At 33.5% G+C, this 25,555-nt stretch overlaps 1 protein-coding gene across 3 annotated transcripts in view; it reads right to left on the reverse strand.

The window, feature by feature from the left end:
- Positions 1-25,555, reverse strand: part of LOC115884544 (B-cell lymphoma/leukemia 11B) — a 116,617-nt gene that overhangs the window by 62,012 nt on the left and 29,050 nt on the right. The window contains exon 2 of one of the 3 annotated variants that reach the window (XM_030903157.1): positions 15,095-15,139. The exons of the other annotated variants lie outside the window; for them this stretch is intronic. Within the exon in view, the coding sequence (XP_030759017.1) occupies positions 15,095-15,139 (45 nt within the window). The remainder of the gene's footprint in view (positions 1-15,094; positions 15,140-25,555) is intronic. 3 annotated transcript variants of the gene reach the window in all.

Raw genomic sequence — 25,555 nt, forward strand, 5'->3', positions numbered from 1 at the left:
TCAATAAATAATCTTCAGTAAATACTTAGTATTACTTTGATAGCCTTGGAGAAATGAAACCTTAAATGTTTTACTTCAATTTCACAAAATTGAAAATATTTCAAAACGGAAAGATTTAAGTGTGATAAACCTTAATAAAATTTACCTTTATTTCAATCCTAGAATCTAAAAATAGAATAATATAGAGTGTTCCATTTAAAAAAAATACAACTATAATATTTTTTACTTATTTGGGACACTCTGTATCTTGTAAACTTGTTTTTAAATTGTAGTTCTAATAGTCCTTCAACGAACCCAAAACTTTCAAATGTTCAGTGGATTATATCGATAGTAAGAAGTTACTCCGAAAGTAACAAACTATTTATTGCAAGTTTCTGGTGAATAATTTTTTCCATTTTACAACCCCCTGTTATGCGCTGTACAGGGTGGGTCAAATTCGACGCTTTTAAATGGAAACATCCTTTTCTATAGGAAATAGACGAAAACTAATATCGGTGTCTGGAGCTCAATTTTCATCAAAAACATGATGGTGAAAACCGCACATCAATATCTGTTACCGTTTCGGAGTTACGGGGTGTTTTTCAAAAATGTGCATTTTTAATAAATCGCTGTAACTTTTTTGCTATGGGAAATTTTGTATTTCTATGAAAACATTTCCAAAGCACCTTTTTATGTAGAATTTAATGGTTTAAATATATTTTTTTAAAATTAATAATTTAAGAGTTATCAACAGAAAAATTGATTTTTTATTTGGGACACCCTCTATATTTTTAATTAACTGAAAAGAATTTAAACTTACCTTTCCAAAAATATAGCACACTTGATATTTTATTATAATCCCCTTCGAAATACAGAATTTTTACTAGTTAAAAGTTCTCCACTTTTAACTAGTAGGCTTTGGACCCCTTATTGATGATATGCCCTTAATGGAACTCGAAAACATATTTTTCCAGCAAGACGACGCACCGCCTCTGAACGCTAAAATTAGCAGCAAATTTTGGCAGCCAATTTCAAGAATAATTGAATAGCTAACCAAGATCCCAGCCGTTGGCCGTCGAGGCCGCCTGACTTAGTGCTTATGGATTTAATCCTATGGATATATTTGCGGAATAATACAGGTTCCTTATTCTTCCGTATAATCTAGACAAGAATTAGAAATACTTAGCAGTTATGAGAGGGTATCTTTCACCCCCACTGAGTTAATGAATTCCGCGAGAAATGTTCAAAAACTGCCCCGTCTGTCTATAACAGAAGACGGTCGATACATTGAAAACCTGTAGCAAAATCTCATGTCTTGGTTTGCTGTTTATTTTTATTGTTATTAGATATAGTTTAAATTTGTTGATGTTGGTTAAATATATTTTAAATTGTTATAAAATTCTGCATCTCTCATAGCAAATATCATTTTCGTTTTAATTGATGCTCACAGCCAGAATTTTTTTGCATTACAGCCGGTGCCGTTCAAAGCCTACTTATTTAAAGCGGGCGAATTTTTATATACTCTAATATCTCGAAGAGGAATCGAGGAAAATATCAAGTGTGTTATATTTTTGGAAAGGTAATTTTAAATTCTTTTCAATAAATTAAAAATATACAGGGTGTCCCATATAAAAAATCAAATTTTCTGTTGATAATTCTTAAATTATTAATTTAAAAAAATATATACTTAAACCATTAAATTCTACGTAAAAAGGTGCTTTGGAAATGTTTTCATAAAAATACAAAATTTTCCATAGCAAAAAAGTTACAGCAATTTGTTAAAAATGCATATTTTTAAAAAACACCCCGTAACTCCGAAACGGTAACAGATATCGATATGCGGTTTTCACCATCATGTTTTTGACAAAAATTGAGCTCCAGACACTGATATTAGTTTTTGTCTATCTCCTATAGAAAAGGGTGTTTCCATTTAAAAGCGTCGAATTTGACCCATCCTGTACAGTTTCCGGCGACTTTTGACATTTTCTGCAAGTATTACTAGGAAGAGCTGGATCTTTCGGAATGTTTTCTCTATAGTTTTTGGTTGCGATAATTTGATCTTGGATGGCCATCATAAAGCTCTTCGTCTCGACAAACAAATCATTATGACTTATTATTATTATTATTTACGAGAATCTCCAATGCTGTAGATTTGCGATTATTAGTGAAGGGACTGGCCGCAACTACGGGAAAACGAAAAAAACACACTCTGTATATGTTTTTATTCGAGCTGTAAATTACGAGGTCGATTACATACGTACGAACGTTCGGCCTCGCGTACGTGTTGATCCTCCAGATTTACGATAATATAATAATGACCTGTAACGGTAGTTTTGCAAAGGTAATCGTCTAAATGCGGCATGAAAGGTGTAAAGTGCGCTAACTCCCACGCCACGGGCCTATAATCTACATACGCCGGTGGTCCGTGGAGTCGATGAAAATACAAAAGAAAACGGTGAAAAATGGGCAATGGAAATGTATGGTTCGTCCAAAATTCTAGATTTCGAATATACGGAGAACAATGATGAAATAAATAGTTGACAAAACTGAGTTAGAGGATTTTAATTAGTGAATGCATGGTACTGATACTGATGCTAAATCAAAAAGAAATAGCAAATTACGTCAATTCATTGATATCATTTTTTTTGTTTTGGCTTTGATATTTATGAAATCGACATCTTTTTCAATATACGGGGTGTTTCAGAAAACATTTGCCATCTCTCGTGGGGAGATTCCTCACGTAAAAATGATTTATTTCCTATATCAACATAGGTCTGATTCTGCTTTGCTTCGTAGCTTAAATATTTTTTTTTTAGATTTATTAGAATTTTCTTCCAAGTGATTTTAGCGATTTGCTAAAAAAGTGTAGCCAGATTCAGGAGGGACGTGCATATGGGTTTCATTCGAATCATCATTGGAATATTTTTCTAAAAAAAACATGTGCGTTACTCACTTTTTTAACCTTGTTAGCAAAATCGTGTAGGCCATTTAATGCCGATTAAAAGTTGCATCATTATATTTTGTCGATTTCGATCTGCTTGATATACATAAAGGGAATTTTGTTAATCACAATTAATAAAACTAAAATAAAAATAAAATCAATAAACGATTTATTTTGTCTAATTTATTATTAAATTGTAAATAATAATGGTATTTAAGGTACATAATTATTATTAGTACAAAAGACCTATTTTTTAAAAGCCCTAGAACATCCTGTAACTGCAGCCATGTTCCTTGAAGGAATAAATCTGTACCTACTTAAGGAAAATACCAAATGAGGAATCCTACTGGACAAACACTCCAGACCAAAAACAAAACAAAAAGTTTATTAAAAGAAGAATTATATTTATATTAAAAGAAAAATTAAAAAAACCTGTTGAATACTGTACACGGAAACTCCGAAAGACCTCGAAGAATGGATCCAAATAAGGGCAATAATAGTCCCTTTTTAAAGATCGTGGCAGGTCCCCGCTGACCATTGTCCCTTTTCTGACGGCCTCTGAATTTCTGAATGGTGTTTGACCCTTTTTCGATCCGTTCTTGGCCACCGGTTAATGTAGAGCATGATAGACAGTTTCGAGCGTGGGAGATTTCTGTATTCGCACCTTGCTATTTTTAATAAACAACTTCTGGAATACACCACCTGACTTAAAGAAATATTTCTTCGTTTATAATTACTATTTCTGAATGTATTATAAATTATTATTACTAAGAATTTTCTAATATTCATATTTATTCAGCCAAGCTCAAATATTTCTGATGGTTTTAAATAAAATTATGGAAATTAACGAAAAGAGTTATGGCAACATAAATTGAGTCTTAGGCAACATAAATTGAGTCAGAAAACGTTTATGACCTCAATTCGAAAAATTTAATATAAAGAATTATCTGTAAAAAATTAGTTTCTCATTTGATACCGCATCTGTTGATGGAAGATCAAAAAGCAATTAGAGTCAATTGGTGTCAAAAAACTCAACACCGGCTTAACGCAGGAAACTCAACAAGTACATACAGGATTGTCAGTAGTGATAAATCCTAGATTTACTCTTATGAACCCGAAAATAAAGGTTAATCGGCTGTTTTGGTGATGCGAGATGAACCAAAATCGACGAAAGTCACCCGTTCTCGAAGTGTTTCCAAAAAGATGGTGGCGACATTTGTCTCAAGAGCAGATCGTGTAGTAACAAGTCCCAGATAAGATCAAAGAACTGTTACTGATGATTGGCTATTTGTTTGCCGAAAGTAATTGATGAGTTTCAAAAAACCAAACCTTAAAAACGAATGATTCTCCACCAAACAACAAAACATCGAATAGTTGGACCATCCTCCATACAGTCCAGACCTAAGTCCAAACGACTTTTTTAATTTTCGAAAAATCGAAGAATGGAATGCGTGGTCAAAGGTTCCAGTCGCCAGAAGATGTAGTCAGCGCCTTCAAAAACGTCATTTTGAAAGTAGCAACAAACGAGTATACTGCATTCAGAATTGGTTCTAACGGATGAAAAAATACATTTTTCTCTTCGTGGTGAATACTTCGAAAAATAATAGTGTTTAAAAGTTATACACTGTTTTTGTTTCTACCTCTACAGGGTGTTTCAAAAAACATGTGTCATCTCTCGTGGGGAGATTCCTCACGTAAAAATAAGATTTATTTTTCATACCAACATAGGTCCGATTCTGCTTTGTTCAAAACTCATCAGGGACGTGCATCTGGGTTATCACTGGAATATTTAAAAAAAAACATGTGCGCCACTGACTTTTTTTTCATATCAAAATTGTGTAGGTCCTTTAATGCTAATTCAAAGTTATCTCTTGATATTTTGTCGAATTCGGCCTCCTTCATAAGGTAAAAGTAATTTTATTATTCACAATTAATAAAATTAAAATTAAAATAAAATTAATAAATTATGTATTTTACCTAATTTATTATTAAATATTATTACTATCAGTCCAGCCTACAGCAATTTCAAATAAAAAAATAATGGTATTTAAGATATAATTACAAAAAAACTAATTTTAAAAAGTTTTAACATCCTGTAACTCTATAAATATGCATTTCGATACTCATGTTTATAGGAACTTTTAGTATTGAAAATACTTCTAGCCACGTTTATATGGGACCCATCTTTGAAAAAACGACATGCTAGAAGCGACATGGGTTCAATAACCTGCCTGTCAACACGTACTTAAGTCGATAGAGCCGGCGTTGATGAGCGAATAGGGCAAGGACGTCTGGACCGGCGGATAAAGAAAGCGATATTATTTTAAAAGAAAATATGTCAAGGCATGGGTTGTTAGGTACAGTTTGGCTCTTTTAATCTAACTATTTCCGTATGAGAACCAAGGGACAAATTATACGAGAAAGAGCAGAATTACATAAATAATAAATTTAGACTAATTACCATATTTAATTACCATATAATAAATTTAGACTAATTAGCAAATTTTTAAAATCATGCATAGGTATAATGTTCTATATTAATTGGACATACTGAATGTAAACTAGGTATAGTTGCTGCAATCGATAATATATTTTGTTGCTTTTTTATATAACACAACATTTTCATCATAACAAAAAACCGTCAATACCGCTACTCATATTATGGACACCTATGTGTACTTAAATCTCATAATGATGTTTAAAAATACATAGGGTATACATACTATGAGTAGTGGTTGTGACGGTTTTTTATTAGGTATGATGAAAAGAAGTTGGCAAACTAAATTATCGTGGAACTATATTTTAATTTATTCTTATCTACAGTAACTATTACATTTTTGTACGCCGAATTTAAATTTATGGGCCATCCATAAATTTACACCGTAAGTTCGAATATTGGTTAAACCTAGAAATACCTAGGTAATAGCCCGAAATATGCAAAAGAGGGAGTGAGTTTAGGTTAGATTAGAATTAGGTTTTAGTTGGTTTTGCATTAATAAAAATATAGGCCTAATCTAAACTTAACCTAAACTGACCTTTTTTGCATATTTCGGGCTCCTACGTGGGTAACCCTACGTTTAACCAATATTCGGGCTTTTACGGTGACATAATACACATTCTGATTAGTTTAATCTGGCTCCATAATGAAACTGTGGGTTCCAGGTGCTATTGCAAATTAATACCATTAATTTTATGTATATACCTCACATTCGTATAGTGTAGTGGCCGTGATCGTGACCATTCACGAATCCGCACACGTCCATCTCCATCATTAATATTTATCTTACTAAATTCTTCACTTTTATAAAAAGCCATCACGATAAAAATCAAATATCAAAATTATTCAACGTATAAGCGAAGAGAGTTAATACCACCTCACGTAAAGGAAATAACACCTGGCCTTATTAACGTCCATGCACGCTATTCGGTTGAGCGATATTTCTCTATTACGCTGTTTATTGTTATTTTACGCGAGTTTATTTTTGCGCACAGGAAATTTGACTCGTTTGCACATCGTCATAAAAAACAATTTTCGTACCACGAATTAGGGACAAGATTTTTATCTGTATACTTATAGGATACCTAATCTGTGGTAATACGAAACAAAACAGGATATAACCTATGTTGATATGAAAAATATATCTTATTTTTAGGCGAAGAATCTCCCCACGAGAGTTGGCACATGGTTTTTGAAACACCCTGTATATGAAGTAAGAAAAAAAAAAAGATTATTTCATTTACTTCAGAATTTATACTTTTTGAACACTGGGCCAGATCGACAACGAAGATTGACATTTACATCTGCTTTCTTTTTCTTGTAGGTAAATTTCCTGAGCGGTCGTAGTTGAAATATCGCAAGGTGGCCGCCGATATAATCTTTTTCAATTTTCTCACGATATCTTCCCTTCAGTGAACTTTAGCTCGACTCACGTATGTTTGTTTCCTTCTCTCTCTCTCACTCGACTTATTGATAAGGAAATGTCTGCGGACGGCGGTTAAAACGAGAGCACGCTGCCTGCTGTATGAGGCTTTGTTTTAGTTAATGATGGTTTTAGTCGATCAGCGATGCCCTTTCGCATTCCCAGATAATTTCGTTTATCGCTTGGTCGCGAATAGTGCGGATGCGGCAACTTTCGGTTACTTAAGTCCTATACTTACAATGCGCTGAAGCCGTTTATCGGTGCAATTCCTCAATGCGTCGATTTGATGCGCCAATACGTCGCGTCGATGCGATGGATTCTGCGTAAGTTTGGCCGAATATCACAAACACAATGGATGGAATCAAATCGACGCATCGGCGCGGCGCATAGTGAGTATTGGAATTTACTATGGTACGAATCATTCTAATATCATACATTATACCGGGTGTCCTAGAAATAAGTGCAGATATTTTAACTGGCAGTATATTTCAGTCCTAGAAACAGGCCTATGAGTTTTTTTGCCAAAAAAAAAATTGTTGAAGATGTTATGTTTTTCTCTTGACATTTTGCGTACAATTAAAAAAAAACTTTTTAGTGCCACTTGTTTATTCATCTGAAATTTCTTTACCGTGTATCTAAACCTTGCAGTGTTGCCATCTGCTCCATATTGTACAGGGTGGGCCGAATTGGACACTTTTAAAGGGCTTTTGTATACAGTATGTCCCCGGATTGTCTTTACAAGAGGAAAAACTTTTTTATTATTGATAATTTGGGAAAAATGCATTCTTCTTAAAAAAATTTGCTTGTTCTAAAGTGGACAATCCCGTTTATAGTTTTCCAAATGTCCATACAGTTTTAGAGAAAATTAAAAAAACGTGAAAACATAGTTGAATTTTTCCTAAAAAGTCCCTAAAAATCAAAACGCGTTTCTATGGTAATTTAACTTCGTTTTCATTCTTTCAGAGATTATTATTTTGATAGAATTTTAATTAACGTCATATTTTTTGCTTTTTTAAAATGTTAAAGAAGCACAAAATATATTTAGTTCAATGCATCTATCAAAGAATGAAATCGAAATTATATTACCATAGAACGTTTTGATTTTTAGGACTAAAAAAATTCAACTATATTTTCACGTTTTTTTTTTAATTTTCTTTAGAATGGTATGGAAATTTGGAAAAGTATAAACGGAATTGGCCATTTTGGAACAAGCAAATTTTTTTATGAAGAATGCATATTTCCCAAAAATATCAATAATAAAAAAGTTTGCCTGTTGTAAAGACAATCCGGGTACATAGTGTAGATGTTTTTCAAAAATGTGCCTTTTTAACATATCGTTGTGAAAGTTTTTTTGCTATAAAAAATTTTTGTATTTTTATGAAAACATTTCCGATCACCTTTTTACGTAGAATTTAATGGTATGAGTATATTTTATTTTTAAATTAATAATTAAGAGTTATCAGCAGAAAATTTTAGATTTTATTTGGGACACCCTGTATATTTTTAGTTTACTGAAAAGAACTTAAAATTATCTTTCCAAAAATACAGAACACTTGATATTTTGTTCGTCTCCTTTTAATTAGTAGGTTCTGGGGATTCCTTAATGAAGATCTGTCCGTAATCGAACTCGAAAACTTATTTTTCAAGGAAGATGAAGTACCGCTTCATAACGCTGAAATTATCAGAAATGTTTTGCAACCAATAATTGAATAGATAACCAAGGTCCCAGCCGTTGGCCGACGAGACCGCCGGACTTAGCGCCTATGGATTTTTATCTTTTAGCAAGACTAAAGATTCTTATTTTTAAATTGTCCATATACCCTAAACAAGAATTAGAAGTATTTAGTGGTTATGCGAGGGTATCTTTCACCCGCACTGAGTTAATGAATTCCGCAGGAAATGCTGAGAAACGGTCCCGTCTGTGGATAAGAGAAGACAATCGACATTTTAAACATCTCCTATAGCAAAATCTAATGTCTTGCTATTTATTATTATTTGTATTAGAGATAGAGAATAATCTAAAATCTTAAATGATAAAAAAAAATCTGCATCTTTCATTGCAAATATTATTTTCGTTTTAATTGCTGCTAACAGCTACCGGTAACTATTTTTCTGCTTTACGGCCGGCGCGGCGTATATTATTTTTTTTTGCCTTGTTATGGTCTTTCTAAAAATACACTATACTCTTACTTATATTCATAAGTAAAAATACATTATCTAACTTTTTATCATAAATCAATCTAGTTTAAAAGAGCCTATCATTTCATTTAATTTAACCAGATAATTTTGATTTCCACCATAAAATTTTAATAAACTGCACTGAAAATGAACTAATCCAGTTATGCCACTCATGCCACTGATCTCTTCGTGAAAAACTCTATGGAACACAGATTTCACATTTTTAATAAGTTATAAGATAACCGAGATACGCTGTGAAAACATAATTTTTGTATTTTAAACACAAACCAATAGGCTCTTTCACAAAAAATAAAATACCCAATTTAAGGACAAAATCTGAAATAGAAGACTATTTTCAGTATATTTATCCAAAAAAAAAATAGTTCCGCGACATTGAATAATTTTTTTATAGGCCCACAATATTGCTTTAATTTGAAATAATTTTAAAGCGCCAATTGATGACGTATGAAAAATACACCCAATCACGTTGCAGTACCGTGCACGTGCGCCAGCCAACAACTGGCAACATTGCGATTTGATTTGACCAGCATCACCTCAACTCAAGGCCAATCAACATGATATGGGCAAGGCAAATATGGCGGCGAAGGCAGCGCATTATTAAATTGTTTACCTTTAACCTGAAAAGCCGTGGTTTCTCGTTCCGATTGCATACCAGAAATAATTAATTATCTCCAGTTTGTGTGCTTCTGCAACATGTTTGTTTAGTTCTTAATGTTCAGTGCATGGTGTGATCAGAAAATTGTGATAAAATAACAGTGTAATAAAAATCCAAACCAGACATTCCACATAGAGAACTTCAAACTTTTGTGCTTGTCGTACTCCTCTATTATTAATTATGTTAAGGTAAGAACTAGAAGTATTTATCAAGATATTACACCTAAATGAGTAAAAAGCCTTTGCCGCCAGTCTGCATAGTACTTTACAATAATCAAAAGATGTTAAAAAAGGTTACTTACAATAATCAAAAGATAGGTATTAAAGGGTAGGTATTAACATTTTATTGTAGCATGCCTTTTACATGCTCTGTTCCAAATTGTAACGGGAATTATAGAGGGGGTCCCAAGATTTCTGCTTTTATATTCCCCAAAAATGACGAGCTTCGTAAAAAATGGTTGACAGTTATTAAAAGAGATAATTTCACTCCTACTAGTAGTTCTCGGGTAAGAAGTGCATTAAATATGCCTCAAAAAGGCCAAAGGCCAAAGCCTCTGTTACCTTAGTGAGGATATAGTTATGGCTACTGCTTACACTTACCTCACTATAAGTAAAATATTGAAAGAAGAATCAAGCTTTTTACATCAAAAAGATCACAGAAAGATATTGACAACATTGACATTTGAAAATATAAATGGCCTGGATGTAAGTCTTTTTTTAGGTCACAAGTCACAATTGCCCCGCACATACGTCAGAATTTATTATTAAATCCATCTTGTTCAGATAATAAAATATATTTTATTGAAGAACTATTATTACTAACTATGCAAAAGGAATTACGTCTTTACCACAAAGACAATACCCTATGTAAAGAGAAAGAGTAAAGAAAACTAAGCTAAGCGTAAGTTTTACTTACGAACCCCCCAAAAAGGTATTTAGTTTTTTTTTTCTATATAAAATCTTGAAACACATATTATATTTTTAATTTATCCTCACCTATTATAGCTTAAATTTATTCCCATTTGTGTAATGCTGCAAAACATAGAAAAAATATTCCATATTTTTTGACCCAAGCCAGTGTAGTTTATAATTCGAAGAGCATTTACTAAGGCTTCTAAGACAAGTAACTTCCTATACTGTCCATAATAGTATATATTTATCAAACGTTCAGTAAATTCTAAACTATGGTAGGTAAGTGTTTGCAATTAAATATTTAGTTTATATTGCTATTTTCTGTCATATATTTCTGGTTATTTCTTTTTCCGATGATTTTTAACACACTCTATATGCTACTTCAAGTTTGAATATTTTAACACCACTTATTTTCTGAGAAAGCAGACCTTTTTATAAAAAGTAACTAACTGATGTTTTCATAAAAGTAATAATACAAAAAATTCCATACTTATGTGGAGAAATGTAATCTAACCCGACATTTGTGGGAAAAATGTCTATTTGGAAACAAAGCAGGTTTTAAAATACGCGCCAAATAAAGCACTTCTATCTCCGCCATATTGGAAAAGGTTGAATGGCCTTGTGCGGAGGTGGTGATGGGTCAGCATGGTGGCCCGGCCACTGCCGTGTTGCCGCTTTTCAACATGCCAGCTGTGACGTATTAAAAATAAAGTGCGGATTTTTATTCTGGGCTTTTTTGTTTTTATTTATTTTCTTAAGAACGACTTCAAATTTTTCGAAAGTGAGATAGCAGAAAATTCTAGAATTAATTGTTTTATTCAATTATGTTAATTCCAAAATATAGTGAAAGAGCCCATTATCATGGTTTTTATAGCCTTCCTGTAAAGTTCGTTTAAAAATCGTTTTCAGTTATTGTGATATACCATAAAATGAAAACGAAATATTTAAAATCATCTAGTTAGTGCATTTTTAGCAATATACTTTTATGCTTTCGATATGGCTATCGCACTTCCGCTTGAGAACCACATAGAGGAAATGGTCAAACTGACTTAATATAAATATTTAACAGACACATAGGTTGTTTCGTCATTATAATATGGGAATAATCTATTACTACATGTGAGCTAAAATTCAATCTAAATAAATGGTTTCCACTTATACCGGGTGCGTCTCAAAAGTGACTCACCCCTATAACTTTTTTTTATTTTTTCAGGTAAAAAAACGAAATTTGCGATGATTAACTTCCTCCCTCATCTACAATCTACAATCGAAGAATATCATCGCTGCGTTTCTATTTTTTTTTTATTTTCGTTTTCGTGTTATTTACGACAACATCGGTGTGAAAACAAAAACGCGGAAAACAACAGCGACGGCGTTAAAAAAAAAACACGTCCGTTACTAAAACAAATTAATTAGATAGAATAAAGAGCGGTTAAAAGTTTCGGCGTTTCTAATTAAAAATGGCAGAATGGATTTTTACACCGGTTTACGAAGTTGCGGGCGGCACGGATGCGATATTCATTGAAAAAGTTCTCCGCGCTTTCGGTTTCTGTTGATTCTGTGTCCAATTAGAGCCGCTATAAACGGTGGTGGTCGTTTGTTCTCACGTAAATTACGAAAAGATTTTCCAAAAATTTTGCAAATATGTGAAATATAATGTTAAAAATGTCTATACCTCTGTGGCGGATTCATCTCTTCCAAAAAATGCTATGCTTATACCGCCACTTGCTCTGTAAGAAAAGCTACAAAATAAAATAGTTATTTGTTTTTAAACACCGCTGTGTTAATCCAACGGACATCAATATGTCACCAGTGTTTGACTAATAAAACAAATTTGCTTAACGGACAAAAAATGCTTATTTATTATTATTTTATGCGGGATTTGTTTTTTTATTTTAAGCATTTTTTTCTTTTTGTTTCTTTATCTCTCTTTATTGAGATGTACTTCATCACACAGTCTCAGGGCTTAGACGAAAGCCAGTATTTGAGACGGTTTTACTGAGGTTAGTTCTCCATCTCTGATGTCAGTCGTATCAAAGTTTATGGCATGGAATGGTTGTCGTCTCGGCGCACTCAGTGATGAGATGTTCTGGTGTTTTCCCATTTTCAGCATTCACAGTTGTTCCATAGCTTCAATGCTTCTTCCTCAGTGCTTCAATCTACTGAGATGGTTATATATATTTGCCATCTGGATAGCTCACATAGCGCCCGCTTATAGTTTATTTGTAATAATTGATAGTGATGGGTTGTTATTTAACTATCTGTTATTCTATAACAATTATTTAGAAATAACATAACGCAACCGTTACTATTTCTAAAAAATAACAGATATAAAATAACGACACGTAGAGATCGGCCGCTCGTGAAACCAAAAACGAAGTCGGCGCTCTGCACCGCCACGAAATTCTATGCTGCTCGAAGCAATTCCAAAAAACAACTAGTATGGATGGAAAACATGTTATTTCGTCAACCATCGATACAGGCGGCGAGACAACGGACAACGGAGTGGGGAATGCGCTACGGTGAACGTAGCTGCTTCGGTCGACGCCGTCGATGGTCGTATTGGGCTTACGACAGTTTGAAAATAATAGGATATAAAAGAAGCAGGTTTTTTGAAACAGTTGCGGGCATAACGCCTGGCGGCCGAAATAACACTGATAACAGGAATGGGAAAGGAACGCTGCTGCATCGGTCGATTGTCGATGGAGACTCGCAACGGGTTGGAGAAGCAGTCATTTTAGATACGTTGTTGTTCAACCTGTTACGAGCATAACAGGGCCGCGGTCGAGATAATCGGAGTGGGAAAGGAACGCCGCTGCATCGGTCGATTGTCGATGGAGGTTCGAAACAGGTTGGAGAATAACGCATCAGTTGTTTTAGATACATTGTTTTTCAACCCCTTACGAGCATAACGGGCGGAGGTCGAGATATTATGGCGCTGTATGTTTCAGTACATTATTAAGTTTCAATATTTACGTATTTATTTATTCTGAAAAATTTTCAGAATAATATTTTAAGATTTTTTAAAAATGTATACAGGGTGTTTTGAAAAATCTGGTCATTGATTAATCACGATCCTGCTTAAAGCCCTTGACGTAAAAAGCTGATTTTTGAAAAACGGATTGACTTTAGGGTGTAGAGGTTCGATAAGAAGGGATTTTTCGAAACTCGAATTCTAAGGGGCTGAAACCACCCTCAAATATTAGAATATTTTTTATTTAAAAACCGGTGAGTTTTCCGGAAAAACTCTTAAACACGTATATTTTATTTCGTTGTCTTACATATTTTAAGATTTTTTAAAAATATATAGAAGGTGTTTCATAAAATATGACTATTGAGTAATCACGATTCTGCTTAAACTGCTTGACGTTTAAAGCTGATTTTAGGCAAACGGATTGACTGTGGGGTTGAGGTTCGATAAGGAGGGGTTCCTCGAATCTCAAATTCCAAGAGGGTGAAAACGCCCCTCAAATATTACAATATTTGTTATTTAAAAAACGGTTAGTCTTTCGGGAAAACGCTTGGACACGCATAATTTATTTTGTTTTTTACATATTTTGAAATTTTTTAAAAAATCATACAGGGTGTTCCAAAAAGTTGAGTAATTGATTAACCACGATTCTGCTTAAACTGCTCGACGTTTAGAGCTTATTTTTGGCAAATGCGAGGAAATTTTATCCAGTTGTACCCAATTTGTAAAGAGCGCTTATTTGTAAACAACCACCGTTTTTAGAGAGGTATTTTAGATAACAATCGATATTTAGAAATGTTTTCACACCCTCGAAATACTACCACCGAGCATGTCATTATTGCAACTTGCTGCGTTAATACGCCTGGCGGTGACCGCCTCATACTCTTTCAGATATTTAGCAATAAAATAAAGAAACCTGTTATTTTTAAGTTGTTATTTTAAGCTGTTTTTTATAAATAACTATAACAGTTTCAACCGTTATCTAAAAATAACAGTTTGTCCATCACTAATAATTGATGTCTACTGTAAATCAGTGACATTGTAGAATAGGAATTCAATGGACAATAACTAAAAAATGGCGTATTCAAAATCTAGAAAGATATTGAAATATATAAGTAATAATTAGTAAATAGTTGACTCGAGATATAAACGAAGATATAGAGAATAAAGAACAGCAACTGTCAAGTCGTCAGATACTATATAAAAAAATCAAGTAGCAATTATGAATCGAAAACAGTACAAGATACGAAAATAGATGAATTTAGAAGTGAATTCCACAAATAAAGATAGAACGAAAGAAGAAAAACAAAGAGCAAAGAAAAAAGAAATAGAAACTAAGATCAGATCGCATCATGGCAAAGAGGAAGCCTCGAAGACTATATTATAATATTGTTATAAACTAGTTAAATATTTATAGACTTTTAGAATTTTAAGAATAAAATCTTATGTGGAATAGAAATGTGGATTTTTTTATTGTTTTGGTTTGGTTAATTTTTAAGTTAGCAAATAAAAACTAACCTGTTACAAAGTGCATACGTCGAATTGTGTGACCAGCAAATTTACCTGAAACAAAAAATATTTGGGTAAGAATATATTCAAAAACATTTTAAGTATTACAATCAAAAATATTACATATCTACAATGAGAATCGTTGTTAATTTTGGTAAGGTCAAACTCTAGACGTCATTACTTGATCCGTACTCTTCTTCATTTTTTAATGGCGCTTGGCTACCAGTTGGCCTTGAGAAGGTTCTAATTCATTTTTATATTGAGTAAAAATGATTTTAAATGGGGTAATTTAAAATTCGAGAAAATAGTATATTGTTTTATTAGGAGTAAAAATGATACCTTTTGTGGCGAGGTTGTACGTTTGACATACAGGCGAATGCACAAAAAGAATTTTTACTCCGAATAGAACATGCTATTTTTTTTTTCAAACGGAACAAATAATTTTTTAAATGATTTGAAACATTCAAAAAAGTAGAAGAAAGTAGTTAGAACGGGGGTGGGGGGGTTGGTATCGTATCCTTTTTTTAATCTCTCTATAATTTTCGTGTTAAGTTTGAACAAGATTTACCTCAATTTTTAGTAAATAACTAGAGTTAGACCTAGAGATTGACCTCGCCAAAATTATTTATTATTTAATACGATAATTCACATTTTACAAAAAATTCTTTGTTTCTTCTCTGGTCTCTGTTTTTAATATTACGTAATTAAATAAAAGGAAAAGAATCATTTGCATGTTTTAATCTGTCACATTTTGAGCGTAATGTTCCGAGCTACATAAAATGTCCACCGATTGTGCTATTGTATTTGGTCCCTCTTAAGGTGCTGAAAGGATTTCAAAACTGGATTGGACCAAGTCTAAACAATATCCGTTGTGGGGTACGTTTTCTTAAGCCAATGGGCAAAACGGATTAAAGAAATAAGGGTGAAGGGTCAATTCCATAAAGGACCCTATCGGACGTTTGAACGTGTGTAATGAATCGAGAAAATGTCGGTTTATGCCAAGAAGTAAAACGAAATATTTTTATTAAGAAAGATATATTTTTGTAAATTTGGTTTTATTGTAACATAAAAATTATAAAATTGTTTTTTAAAGTAGAAACAAGCAAACATATTGTAATTTCTGTTAAACTCTACCGGGTGCGTCTCAAGAGTGGCTCACCCCTATAACTTTTTCAATTCAAAGATTGTCCTAGATTTAAGTAAGAACAATCTTCGGATTTTCACGGGGTTTTTAGTACGAAACTGTCTCCTCTATGAACACCGCAGCATATTGAAGCTCAGAAACAATGGCGAACTCAGATTCTGTAGGGAAAGTGGGTAAACACCAGAAACCTCATCACTGAGTAAACCAAGACAAACTTTGGTACGATTGATATCAGAGATGGAGAACTAACCTCTGTAAAACCGTCTCAGATACTGACTTTTAGAAAAAGGGACACAATATAGTCGCGGTGACTTTCCTCCTCCCATACAATCAACAATATGGCATAAAAGAAAATCATTCGAAATTGGCAACGCTGTTTTCGCCACCGCGGTCTCTTCATCGATGTTAACAGAACCAGCTACCTGATCGCCGACTGCGATATCGATCTTGATACCGTCGATATCGATCTAATTGACGATCTTAAATAGCGGCTACTTATAATAAATCAAGCCCTCTTTCGGCGGCGTAGAATATTACTGGAAAATCGGCGAGCGGCTCCGGGACTTCCTTTAGCAGAAAACAGACCTCCGAGGACAAGTTTATAGGCAAATTGTTCCGATAATGCTGTAAATAGCGTTTAAAATGTTGCTACTGGGTAAATAAGTAGTGGGTTAAAACGACGGGTATATAATATATAATTCTAAAGAGAGATCTATCTGGTAGTACATCTTTTTAATTTTAAATCGTTTCCTTATTAAGTTCCCGGACTTGTAATACAATAATTATTCTTATCTAGTAAATAGATCTTTTGTATCTACCTGTGTTGGGGTCATGTTCATCAATCATTCTTTGTTATGAATGTAAAGCCACTTTAACATTTTTAAAGTTGGTTGCTTTATTGACATACGTTGTACCAAGTGTAATGTTTTTGATCAAAAATAATATCTACTATCTCATGATTTCGTTAATACTATAATGGACGTATTGAATCCATTAAATCTAGTTTTCTTGAAAATCCTTCACGATTTCAAACTAACCAAAGAGCACGTTCTCACGTAAAAAGCTCCTAGATTTTTATGTCCATAATATGTTGAAAAATAACGACTGTTCTGTTTTGAAGAAATTAAAACTAGAATAGGACAGGGGAGAACAACATTTGTGAAAATGAAAAGAGTGCTCTGTGGCAGCGATCTCAGCTTGGATTTAAAAATCAGAATGGTGCGATGCTATGTTTTGTCGGTGCTGTATTATGGTGTAGAGGCTTGGACTCTGCAGAAACTTGACATAAGGAAACTAGAGGCATTCGAAATTGGTTGTACCGTAGAATACTTAGGGTAAAATGGACCGATAAAGTGACCAACATGGAAATCCTGAAAAGAATAAAAAAGGAAAAAGAAATTATCATAACGGTAAAAAAGCGTAAACTTCAGTACCGTGGACACGTCATGAGAGGAGAAAAGTACCACCTGCTCTAACTGATTTTAGAATTAGAATAAGTGGGAGGGGGGTTAATCTCTGCGACCTTAGAGATCTATTGTGTCCCCCTTTCTTGAGTTATAACTCATCATACAGTCCCAGGACTTCCTACAGAGACCCGTGTCCCTCACCGTCGAGGAGCTACGACCCAGGCCGGGTAGACGAAACGGTAGCTTGTGTCGCTTGTTAGGTTTAGAGGTAGGAGGTAGGCTCCCGACCCTTGGAGGAGGTGGTAGCTTGTATGTCACTTGCGGAGGATGGTCTCACGCAAGTGTCAGCCACCTCTCCTGTAGTTTTCTTTGGGTTTGGCCCCTTGGAACTTTCATTGTTACTGTTCCCAGTGTCGCTAGGGGGTTTCCCCACAGCTTCACCGGTGATGTTTTTATTACTATTATTACCAGATCTCATAGTGTTCCTATGCGTCGCTAGGGACAGTCGGTCCACTTCTACAGAGCCCCGCATGTAGAACTAAAGGGTAAAATACAATGGGGTCCCCCCGGTGCCCCAAGGTTGAGGCTGTCCCCGCCCGGTATCGTTATATGTCTTGGTGCAATTCCCTGGCTACGACACTACAGTCAGGGACAAGACGATGAGTAAGATGCTTCTTAGACCAAGCCAAGTGCTAGAGGGGATTCCCCCCAGCACCTGACCAGGAGCTTCCCCACCAACGACGACAAGGTCTTGCAACTCCTAGGGGAAGTACTCCAACTGATATTACAAGGAAAAATTCAAGGAAAGAGAAGTGTAGGAAGAAGGCGCCACTCATGGATGAGAAACTTACGTGACTGGTTCGGGTGCACCACAAACGAACTATTTCGGTCGGCTGTGTCACGAATACGTATAGCACTGATGATTGCCAACCTTCGCAACGAAGAAGGCATTTGAAGAAGAAGAAGAATATGTTGAAATTACTGTATCGATAAGGATAAAAGAGGTTTTGTGAGAATCTGCCCTCTTCTGTAATTGAAAACACCTTTTCAATTTTTTTACGGAATTTTGCACTATTGCCATTCGCCTTCAAATTGAAATATGTGTATAAGAGTATCACATTTACAAGGAGAATTGTTTACCAATGTTTTTAAAAATAAACGGAAATATATTATTTCATTCACACTTTCAAAATATGTTTCATCTATCATTTAAAGGGTTATCCATTTCGGGAATCATATTTTATTTTTATCCATAGAATCAGCCGGTGATGTAGAACATGATACATTATTTTTTACACGCTCTGTAGTATAAGTTTAATAATTAATTATAAAACCATCACTCAAACCTTTACAGTTTACAACTAGGGTCGCTTTTTTGTACTTGTGTCTCAAAAGTGGCTCACCCCTATAACTTTTTTATTTTATCAGATAAAAAAACGAGATTTGGTATGTTAGTATATGACATACATTAGGATTCATTGAAGTATTGAATTGTTTTTTGTCACTTACTGTTTCACCGAAAACAACTAGAATTTTTGATTTTTAAATGGAACCCTCTGTAATTTTTTACTTTATTCTATAGAAAATGACATTCTAACTAGAATGCCATATCATAACTTTTGACATTTTTGCTTAAAACAAAATTGAATTTTAAATTTCAATCTAGGGTGCCATTCCTGGTGCCATTGCTGGTGTTAAAAACACTAGCTAATTTGGTACCACACACTTGGCATTTCGAGTCAAATTGTCGTTATGAATCGCACGTTGCAATTTCAAATAAACCATATTCGAAAATGTCAAAAGTTGATATATGATATGTCATTCTATTCAGAGTATCATTTTCTATCGAATAAAGCAAAAAAATCAAAAGTTGTAAGATAAGTGTCTAAGGAACTTATCTCATCAACCTCTAGAATGGTCTATTATGCCCTTTTTGAGTCGCATCTTCGTTATGCCCTTCCATTCTGGGGTACTTGCTGCGCGACAAAATTTGATCGTATTTTCAAGCTTCAAAAGAGAGCAGTTCGATACTTATTGGGACTAAACAGTAGAACTCACTGCCAGAATTTCTTTAAAAATTTCAAAATACTGACTCTTCCTTCCTTATTCATTGTTGAATCCGTTTGCTTAATCCGCAAGCACATATTCTCTATTCCTGAAAGGCCTTCTCACAACTATCCACTTAGGAATGCGGAGCACGATATTTATCTGCCAACCCCGAGCTCAGAACTAGTTAAGGGCTCAATACTGTACAATGCCAAGAAAATGTACAATCATTTGCCTTCGAATATCAAGTCACTTTCATTCTTTCCCGCATTTCGCAAAGCTCTGAAATCATACTTACTGGAGAGAGCCCTATATGCGGTAAACGACTTTTTTGTTGATGTTTAATCATGAACAATTTTGAATTTTAAAATTTTGATCATCTCACACACTGGTTAGAGGTCTAGTATTTAATATTTTATAACTCTTGATTTTATGTTATTATAACATGATTTTATCCATTTACAGTTTTCCTTTTGTAAAATTTTCTAGATACGCCTGTGTTGCGCAATGTTTTTTTTTTAATTGATTTGTATTGTATGACATTTTTTTTTATTATTATTTGTATATTTGTTTTTGTGCTTTTTTTGTTTTGCTTTGTCGATGAAGCTGTTTTGCCTTTTTGTACAATAAAGCGTTGTTTTTTTTTTGTAATCATTTCAGGTGAGACCGGGAGTGACCGAAAACAATTGAATATGTCAATCAATCCTAATATATGGCATACACTAACATGCCAAATCTCGTTTTTTTATCTGAAAAAATAAAAAAGTTATAGGGGTGAGCCACTTTCGAGACGCACCCGGTATAATAAATAAATAAAAAACGAGAATCTATAGTAAATGCGGAAATGCTACGACATTTAATAGTTATACAGAAGGTAAATATATGTACTCACATAAAAGTAATTTTAACTACACCTTCGTGGACTCTTTCACAACGACCTTCACGATACCTTTCACTGATATTGTAGGACTATGAGACTAAGTCTCTGACTATAACTGAGACTAACCGTTACAGAGACTTAAAACTATATATTTAAAAATAGTGCTTCTAGTAAAAATCTATTAAAAATGTTCAAGGCTTGCAAGAGTGATCTTCGCAGATCTTGAAGATGTGGCTGGAAATACCATATGATCGAGAAAAAAAACGGCGTCAGCATTTTATATGTAAAATTATATGGGGAATGTCATCGATGTTCATTTCTAAGCCAACTGGACGGAAGGCGTCCGTTTCGTCAATATCGCCGAATGGTTATGAACACCTAACAATCCAATTCTACCATCCATAGAGATAGAGTCTTATAATCAGTGGTATCAAAACGGACATTTCGCTAATTGAATTTAGATAAGCGGTCGTATTCGCTTGTTCAAGCAAGCAACCAGCCAAGACCAAGAATTTATTAGACTTCAAGACCAAGATCAAAAAAGTTTTGATCTTAGCCTTGCATTCCCTCATCACTATAAACAACGAAACAACTATTAAACGCCTCTATTGGATAAAAAAAAACTGATAACTACTATTAGAGGATAAGGATAAAGCACTTTTTTTAGTATAACTTCATTTCTATCTCAGGTATTATTCCACAAATCTGAAAATAAATCCATCCAATAAAAAATATTCCTATTTACTCAATTACTAATCTGATTTGGAAACAATTTCACAACAAGATTTATGATTTAATTGTATATTGATAAACCTGGGCCCGCCCTAACATATTGCCTTCGTTAGTAAGATTTAACGTATGAAAGAGGCATGTCTGTAGCTTACCAAACGGTTTGTTTGTTACAAATATAGCCCTGCCGAAAATAGAATGTCTTGAACACACTGAAGAAAGACGTTCTAGTGACATTGACAGTGGCTTGTGTTAGGAGGACGCATAGTTATGGAGACTGAACCAGTTTAAAATAGATTTGATTTGTTTATAGGCTAGGAAACATTCAATAAAAGTGAAATTAGGATGGGAGACGGGAGAATAAAGACCAACAAGATATACGTTTGACGATGGGTAATGTATCGAGTCATTCGTTAACTTGAAGAATTTATAGCTGGGTCATATAAGCAGATAAGTACGATTAAAAATCCCTATTGATAAAAACGATCAATCAAAACGATAATCTCATGGTTTTATTGGTAACGCAGCCTATAAAACAATATCCGACAATAAAATAAAATGTATTTTCCCAATAAATGAAACATATATTGAGATATGTAGTACAATGAAAATACATAATAAAATTTTGAATAGATTCAAATTATACATTTAAAAGAAAATTTTTCACTCTAAAATCATCAATTAGTATCATCAGGAGTTAATTAATTCTAATTTTAGATTATAAAAAACAATAATATAGGGTAACAGAAATATATTGTGGCAATATATATTTTAAGCTAAATTTTATTTCTGTATTTTTGTTAGTTTTTGGGGTACCTCTACTTAAGTAAGTTTTATTATTAAAATATACTTATACAGGGTTGTTCACCACATACGACACGGAGTATTGTAACTAAACGATTAGATTTTTACAAATTGTAAGTTCTGGGTTGGTTGAAGGACTATTAGAGCGACAATTTAAAAATATTTTTACAACATACAGAGTGTCCCAAATCAATAAAAAATATCAAAGTTGTATTTTTTTAAATGGAACACGTTGTATATTATTACATTTTTAGTTTCTACGATTAAAATAAAAGTAAATTTGATAAAGGCTTATCTCCCTTAAACCTCACCGTTTTTGAAATATTATCAATTTTGTGAAATTGCAGTAAAAATTTCTGAGCTTCATTTCTCTAAGGGTATCAAAGTTTTTAATACTAAATATTTACTGAAGTTTAATTATTGATTAGTTATTGTGTTGCAATAATAAAAATAATACTACTTCATACAGAGTGTCTAAAAATTTATTTTAAATAATTTCTAGCTTTAAACGACAATAACTTGTTTAATTTAAATGGAACACCCTGTATATTTTAGGAGAAATCAGATGCACAATTTTGTTGTCCATCAAATTGTAGATATACCATTTTTTACCTATCTCTTCAAGTTTTCGTAGAAAATGCGTTTTCTAATAATTTAGACCTCATTTATCAATATACCCATGGAATATTGACATTTTAGATTGTTTTTAAAACAACAAATATACAAAATGTACAGGTGCTAAAAATGATAATATTACCAGCCTATTTGTATACAAAAATAAAACTATTTAAATCTTCATAAAAGACTATACCATTAATTAAATATACCACCAGTATTTCCGCAATTAATTACATATTTAATTGTGTTAGTTAATAAATTATTCTAAATAAATGGGGATTTGGAATCAGAAATCAATATAATAATAAGTTATGGAAATGAACATCTTTGTTGTTATAAATAAGCAGTTTTTTAAGTCCCTCCACAACGTCAACTTTATTTCGGAAGAAAATCATATAAAATAATTTTATTGACAACGTCGCAAATTCTATGCGAAGACCATAGATGACATACCGATGATCGATTAACTGTCAATCGAAAAGTCATAAAATTGCTGGCTTGAGATGATGTAAATAAATATATTTTCTTAATTTTTATGCTTACAAAGAAGATTCGATATGAAAGATTCGTTACATTTTTGTGCTTAAATTAGGTCATTCCACGTCTATATAAGGTAATAAAGTGCTAATATGTGATGTTTTTACTGAATCCGTGTAGAAAATTTTACATATTTACTGTCCTTACCGTACAGGCGACGTACCTAAAATACGTTTTTTTGCCGCTTTTTAAAGATAAAACACATTCATCCAACAATTTTTATGCTTAAAAATATTCAATTTAAGATAATCTTGCAAAAACATCCCAAAAAAGTGTTAAATGCGTGGGGTCCTATTGTGCACCAGAGCCTATTTTTTTTTATTTTACGTTGTGAATAAATGGTGGTAGTTATTAAAATTGTTATAAAAATATAAAATTCTCATAAAAATAGATAAGTTATAATAATTATTATTTATATTCACATCCGATACGCTACTGAAGTCAAATTGACCTATCTAAATTCTTTGACATTCAGATACTGGCTTTTGTCCAAGCCCTGAAACTGTATGATGAGTTATAACTCGTTATAACTGAAGAAAGGGGAACCACAATAGATCAGTAAGGACACGGTGATTAACTCCCTACCGAAACAATCTAATAGGCACAATAGAATTTATTTTGTCAACCTTTCGATATAATCAGAAAAAATAATAATACTAGAAAACAAAATTTGTTGTTTTACTACAAGTTGTAGTTAAAATATATCTTCTGAATAAAATATGTTTCAAGAAAATAGACGAAGTTTTACGTAATTTTTCGCACGATTCCGAAGTGAAACCGATGAAAATCGGCGATGCAACCAAACGATGGACCTTTAGCATTAACGAATTTTTGTCGTACCGCCGCGCCGTCATTCTCGTCGTAAAGTACGACGAGCCCGTGTGTCCAATATCGCGTCCTTATTTTCTAGGCGCATCTTTTGACCTTCCCCATGTTCTTCTAAGCACTCCTAAATGTCAAAGGGTCATCCTTATGACCGGTCCGTACACTCTACAACCGCGATATTTATAGTGTGGTTTTTCAAATATTACTGCTCCGGCAAAGTAACAATGCAAAATGTTTTGTCGTCGTTTACCTGTATGTGTGTGTGTATGTGAGAGCGTGTTGTATGGAGAGAGTAAAGTGTTAAATGGCACGTTAAGTTTACCAGAGTAGTGAGAGAAATAAATTGAAGAGTACAGTTATTTTAACATACGATACAATAACGTAGGAGGGTTAATTTATAGATTTAAATAAAAAATCGGTAGAAAAACTTTTAAGTTAAACGGTTTTATCTTATGTGCACTGAAAACTAGAAAATAATAATAACAATTAGGTATTTTGAACTTCTAGTTCAGAAATATTTTAGTACTAGGCAGAATAGCTTTTAGGCATATTAGACTAAAATAAAAACGTGGGGCCCCTCTGAAATCCTACCTATGGCAAAGCATATCTTTATACTTTGGTAGATCATGAGCTCGGCGTTCGCTGGTGAAGCCGCCACGGCTGTTTATTGATTGTCAAAATCTCCAATTACGATTATAGTAAGTCGATGCAATCCACACTTAGTATAGAAGAAAGTATTACAGCAATAGTTAATGGGCCCCACGTTTTTATTTTAGTCTAATATGCCTAAAAGCTATTCTGCCTAGCACTAAAATATTTCTGAACTAGAAGTTCAAAATACATAATTGTTATTATTATTTTCTAGTTTTCAGTGCACATAAGATAAAACCGTTTAACTTAAAAGTTTTTTTACCGATTTTTTATTTTCTAGTTTTTAGTATTTAACGGAAATGCCTACCGAATATTCCTCATTATATTTAATTCATTTAGTGCATCATTATTACATGGTTTTTTACCTGATAATTTATTACAATCTAACGCTCAGGTGTTTCTGACGCTAACAACTCTCTCTGTCGCGTTCTGATGCTAGCCTAGACTCATGACGCTCAGGTGTTTCTGACACTAACAACTCTCTTTGTCTCTCTCGTTGTGATGCCAGCCTAGACTCACGACGCTCAGGTGTTTCTGCCGCTAACAACTCTCTCTGTCTGTCACGTTGTGATGCTAGCCTGGACTCATGACGCTCAGGTGTTTCTGACCTACCAGCTGCCTTTGTCTCTCACGTTGTGCTATTAACCTGGCATCATGTTGCTCAGGTGTTTCTGTTGCTAACCGTTCTCTTCGTTTCTGTAGTCGACTATAGGTTTCATTTTCACTTTCTTTTGCACGTTTCGTTCTAAACTTTTCTTTCGCCTTTTCGAGCCTTCTTTTTCGTTGTGTAGCAGTTTCGTTTTTATTTTCGTTTGTTTTTTATTTATTGT

Source organism: Sitophilus oryzae, unplaced genomic scaffold (assembly GCF_002938485.1).
Source record: "Sitophilus oryzae breed Bouriz unplaced genomic scaffold, Soryzae_2.0 scaffold_302_pilon_pilon, whole genome shotgun sequence".
Lineage (NCBI taxonomy): Eukaryota > Metazoa > Arthropoda > Insecta > Coleoptera > Curculionidae > Sitophilus > Sitophilus oryzae.